This window comes from Gadus macrocephalus, chromosome 9 (genome assembly GCF_031168955.1).
Source record: "Gadus macrocephalus chromosome 9, ASM3116895v1".
Lineage (NCBI taxonomy): Eukaryota > Metazoa > Chordata > Actinopteri > Gadiformes > Gadidae > Gadus > Gadus macrocephalus.
Window position 1 is genome coordinate 6,940,070 of NC_082390.1, and position 5,625 is coordinate 6,945,694.

Consider the following 5,625-nt stretch of genomic DNA (forward strand, 5'->3'; position numbering starts at 1 on the left):
GCCACAGTTTGGCGATCAGCTTAGATTTTTTCTAAAAGTAAAAGAACAAAAGTTCTGTCTGTCAACAAAGTGCCAGTTAAGCCTAAATGGATTCAGTGTTTGGAGTTGGTCATGTGTTGCTTTGTTCTTAAATTAGTGTAATGTGTTGGCACAAGCGTCAAAGTGTGTGTGTGTTTGTGTGCGTGTGTGTCTGTGTGCGTGTGACTGTGTATTTTTTTTCTGTGATGTTTGTCAGCCAGTGTTTTCTTTGTCACTGTCTGATCTTTGATCAGCTGTAGCTGGTTTGGTTCACACTGTCCTCTTTGTGTGTGTGTGTGTGTGTGTCTGTGTGTGTGTGTGTGTGTGTGCGTGACTGTGTGTGTGTGTGTGTGTGTGTGCGTGTGTGATTATGTCTATGTGTCAGACCGAGTGTGTACGTGCATACGTGTCCACGTTCCGTAAACCTAAAGGTGTTTGGAGACACTGGATGAAGTGTTGACTTTAAGCAGTCCAGCTGTTCATGGGCTGCCATCTCCTCACCCCCCCTCCCCCGCTCCCCTCCGCCCTCCACCTCCGCCTAATAAGTCTGCAGATTAGGCCAGAGACGTGTGTTTACATCTCCGCTGTGCAACGCACGTCAGTGGCAGAGCGGGTGGAGAGGTGGAGGAGGAGGAGGCGTTGTGGTGGAGGAGGAAAGATGGGTGACAGGACAGAGAATGGAGGGAGCAGAGGAGTCATCGGTGGACTGATTTCCCGCATGTACCTCCTCCTCCTCCTCCTCCTCCTCCAGCTCCTCCTCCTCCTCCTCCTCCTCCAGCTCCTCCTCCTCCTCCTCCTCCAGCTCCTCCTCCGCCTCCTCCTCCTCCTCCTCCTCCTCCAGCTCCTCCTCCTCCTCCTCCAGCTCCTCCTCCTCCTCCTCCTCTCCTCCTCTCTCCTCCTCCTCAGCTCCTCCTCCTCCTCCTCCTCCTCCTCCAGCTCCTCCTCCTCCTCCAGCTCCTCCTCCTCCTCCTCCTCCAGCTCCTCCTCCTCCAGCTCCTCCTCCTCCTCCTCCTCCTCCTCCAGCTCCTCCTCCTCCTCCTCCTCCTCCTCCTCCTCCTCCTCCTGCTCCTCCTCCTCCTCCTCCTCCTCCTCCTCCTCCTCCTCCTCTTTACTTCATTTACCCGGTAGGAGTGCTGGTTAGCGGATCCTCAGTCCCCCGTCCCTCCATCCCTCCGTCTCTCCCGTCTCCCCCGTTTCCCCTGTCTCCCCGGTCTCCCCGTCCCTTAGGAGAACCATGAGAGTGTGTATCTCTGCTCCTTAGCGCGACCCCCTCACACACCACTCAACACACCGCGTTCCTTTTTCCTCTCGTGTTCTATCCAGCAGACAATGAAAAAGGTCTGATGTGTGACTACTGCAAGAGAAAAGAAAATGTAACCGAAATAACAAAAAAGCGCTGTGGGGACTGAGGCCCCCGGGGAAGGCGCTCCCAGATGTGTTGTTTAGGCACAGAGGGGAAAAACCTCCTGCCGTCGTCGCCAAGGTAAACAGAATCACTCTCTGCGCCTGGCAGACGGTGTCAAGTTAATGGGAGCTGGGGTCGCAGCGATCTGATAACATTCTGTTTTCCGTGGGGGCAGAGAAAGGGAAAGTCTCAGGTGCTTATATATAAGTGCGCTGGGAGCTACATTTGACCCGCGTGCCGTCGTCCTGGTCGTTCCACTGCCGTAGGCAAAAGAGGCTGTGAACTTCTCACTGTTCCCCCCCCCACGCAACGCACTGTCTCGCGCCACTACCGCGAGGTGTGTCCAGCCCCAGCCGCGGGGCTACTCAAGGGTTGTTACACAAACAGGAGAGCAGAGCTGGTGACCGTCCATTCTGTTGGAAAGGCCAAGGGTGAAATCCCTCGCTTGGGGGCCATTGCTAATGAGCGCATTCGCTTAGCATCAGGCGTCGCGTTTAGCCGTATGCGAACTATGTTTTTCCTCTTAATGTTTTATGTGGCCTGTCCAACTGTTTAAAGGGTGCCATGAAATACAGTCGTACAAGTATGTCTACTGCTATTAAAGCAAGGCTACCCCCCCCCCCAATGTTTTCAGTCATCTTTCAGTTTACGAGAGGCCATTTAAGGCCTATATCAACGCCTGTGTTATTAGACTATGTCTATTTGCGCAGGTGTGTGTGTGTGTGTGTGTGTGTGTGTGTGTGTATGTATGTGTGTGTGTGTGCATGTGTGTGTGCTTGTGTGATGATTTGTGTCAAAGGATGTGAGGTGTGAAGTTGTAGCATGGTAACTCGGTGAGTAGATGTGATCAGGATGAATCTTGGTTGGGGCTCAGGTAAAAAAAAACAGTTGGTTCTCATTGTGGTCAGCGTCTCTCTCACACCTGTAATTCCCCTTTGGCTCCGGTAGATAAGGGGGCAACTTTCTCTCTCCCACCTATAAGAGTGATATGGGTGACGGATGTGACAGTCTCTCACACCTGGAAGAGGGATGTGAGTGAAAGCAGCGACTCCTCTCTCCCTCATGTAGGAGAGAGACAGGAGTTACTTAAATCTCAATGGACTCCATTTCACAGAGGCGACAAACACAGGTGTTGCTCGTAACTCCTAAAGCCTTCTCCTTTTATGTACCAGATCCCCGGTACTACCTCTACTTGTGCAGTCTATCACCCGAGCCCCGCGACATGAAGGGGCAGACCACTAATTAGTGTTATGTGCGACACCTGTGTTCCTCGGACAATCGGGACCACTTTCTCTTACAAACCACCCATTACGCCTGCATTACGACATAATTCCTCATCACTGCGTCGGATCCATCGACGAGTTGAGGTCACCCTGCATAACCTTCGATTATGTTATCCGCTTTGATTGCATTTAACTCTGTTTAATTGTATTTAATCCTGTTTTATTGTATTTCATTATTACTATATTGGTTTTCTTCTGTGTCTCCTACATGGGAGGCTATAAAATCGAATTTATTATTATTATTATTATTATTTATTATGCTTATGATGATCCTAAACCAATGGAACATCTCCCCCCCCCCCCCCCCCCCCCCCAGTCTTCAGGCACCACGGTGACGGTGGACATCGCCGTGATGGGCGAGGCCCACGGTCCTCATCACGGACCTGCTGGCCGACCCCTCGCTGCCCCCCAACACATGCACCTCGCTGAGGGCTGTCAGCAACCTGCTGACCACCCAGCTCACCTTCCAGCCCCTGCACCGCCAGCGGGCCGCCCCCCCGCTCATCCTGGGGGAGGCCTCACCTGCTCCGACTCGGAGGACGGGCCCGAGAAAGGGGAGAAGACCTCCATTCACAAGGTGAGGGGGGGGGGGGGGGGTCTTGTGTTCGGTGTCGTCGGCAGCGTGCGGCTCAGGAGGGAGAGCGGGGTTGACTGGGGACCGGAAGGTTGCTAGTTCGATCCCCGAGGTGTCCCTGAGTAAGACGCCGAACCCTCACTGCTCCTGAAGAGCTTGGTGTCGCCCTGCGTGGGTGACACGCCGTCGGCGGTGTGAATGTGTGTGTATCTATGGGTGAATGTTCGGCAGTATTGTAAAGCGCTTTGAGTGGTCAATGGTCAGAGAAACACTATATAAATAGAGTCTACTGTATTTACCATTGGAAGTGGTGTATTTAGTCTCACAAATCAGAGTTTACAATCATATCTAATGTCTGATGGCTGACAAGGTAAAGTCTTGGTGAACAGGGCGTTTCACTTATTTTCTTCGCATTATCTTTGTTTTAACCAATCATGTCGCAGGAGGCGGGGTTCTGTGAGCGTGTGATTGACACTCGGTAGTAAAAGTGTCTGTGAAGGTTATCGAATCAACACAACTGCGACTGGTGGGTCTGAGATGAGTGCTGGATGAGCATAAGTATTATGTGCCTGGAGTATTGATTAGGGAAATGGAAATGGAGAAGATAATTTAGCTTTTTGATTTTCATATAAATTTGTATTTATATAATTATCTGCCCTGCAATATATTACTGTGTACATTGAGGTGGCACGATCAAATATTTTGGGAAAACACACATACGTTATCTACAAACATGTCCAGTGTGGAATGGAGGAGCGTTTGTCCTTTGGGAAATAGAATACACAGTATATGAGCAAATGATCAAAACCTGCACAGAAAATAAGAGAGGGCCCATTTGTCTCCCTGTAGTCGTTACAATACTCTCCATTGTGGCGTAGCCGTATGAAAACACGCTGATGGAACCACCACTCACAGTGTGAACCCCAGTGTCAAAGGACGCACCTCAGAACAGACTTCAGGAGCGCACTTTAGGATGGAATAATGAAAGAAGTGATCTATGTGTACTTTGTTTTTGCAAGACATCGCACCCTGACCCATTAAGCTCAAATGATTTATATAACAGGCGGGCGTCTACACACATGTTCATCTGCTAGCCCATGTTTTGGCTAATGAGTGCTTCCTGCTCTCAGGGCTTTTAGCGCGGAATGGAGGGCAGTATTTTCATAAACCCGAGCGGAGAAAATAGAGCGAGTCTGAAAGCTCTGCTCTGCTTTTCACTGCCACAGCTGTGTCAACATGACAGATATACAGCCAGGGAGTGTGTGTGTGTGTGTGTGTGTGTGTGTGTCTGTGTGTGTGTGTCTATGTGTATTTGTGAGCGAACTTGCACAGGTGTTTGTACGTATGTAGGGGCATGTGTGTGTGTGTGCCCGTGTGCGAGTGTGTGTGCGTTTGTGTGTGTTTGTCTTTGAATTCTGTGTGTGTGGTGTGTGTGTGTGTGTGTCTATGTCCGTGTTTGTATTGTATGTGTGTGTGTGTGTGTGGTGTGTGTGTGTGTGTGTGTGTGTGTGTGGTGTGTTGTGTGTGTGTGTGTGTGTGTGTGTGTGTGTGTGTGTGTGTATGGGGGTGTGTGTTTGTGCACACATGTATTGTGTGTGTGTGTGTGTGTGTGTTTGTGCACACATGTTTTGTGTATGTGTGTATGTGTGTTTGTCTGTGTGTGCACGCTGGGCTGCGTGTGTGCGTTTGATGAACTTGGCAGGATGGGAGAGGCAGGATGAGGGCAATGTGAAGGTGAACCATCTCTCATAGGCTCATGCAGAGATGGCAGTGACAGCCTGTGTGTGTGTGTGTGTGTGTGTGTGTGTGTGTGTGTGTGTGTGTGTGTGTGTGTGTGTGTGTGTGTGTGTGTGTGTGTGTGTGTGTGTGTGTGTGTGTGTGTGTGTGTGTTTATGTGGGGTTATACTTGCAATCTAACCCATTGTCTGAGTTGGAGGCTTTGCCTCTTGTGGGTCTGTTGGACTTCAGTGTGTCAAGCCATTCTTTGGCCGGACAAGGTGCATCTCAAACCAACTGTGAGAGGCTAGTTGAGGGAGCTAAGCTACATCATCAGGCAATCGGAAGATGGATAAGGGGGCTTTATTTCAAACATTGTGTCGGAAACTGACTCTGCCGTTCCCCCGGAACTTGCCAAGTTGTTATACTTGTGGTTAGGCTAGAGATGAATAAAACAAACCTAAAGCTCACATTTTACAGCAAAATAGTGTTCCCGGTATTCCGGTGAGGAACGTACGAACATGATGGACAGATGGAGCGAGCCTGGAGACACGCATGTGACTAACATGCCGTAACTCCGGGAGGCAGTGTGGAAGCTCCTGTCAGGCGGATGTGGGCCTACTTATATC

General features: G+C 50.4%; 1 protein-coding gene across 1 annotated transcript in view; it reads left to right on the forward strand.

Annotated features, from left to right (window-relative positions):
- LOC132464936 (cGMP-inhibited 3',5'-cyclic phosphodiesterase 3A-like) overlaps positions 1-5,625 on the forward strand; it is a 19,920-nt gene that overhangs the window by 7,118 nt on the left and 7,177 nt on the right. The window contains 4 exon segments of the mRNA XM_060061570.1: positions 3,023-3,076; positions 3,078-3,222; positions 3,225-3,371; positions 4,983-5,014. Coding sequence (XP_059917553.1) covers positions 3,023-3,076; positions 3,078-3,222; positions 3,225-3,371; positions 4,983-5,014 — 378 coding nt within the window.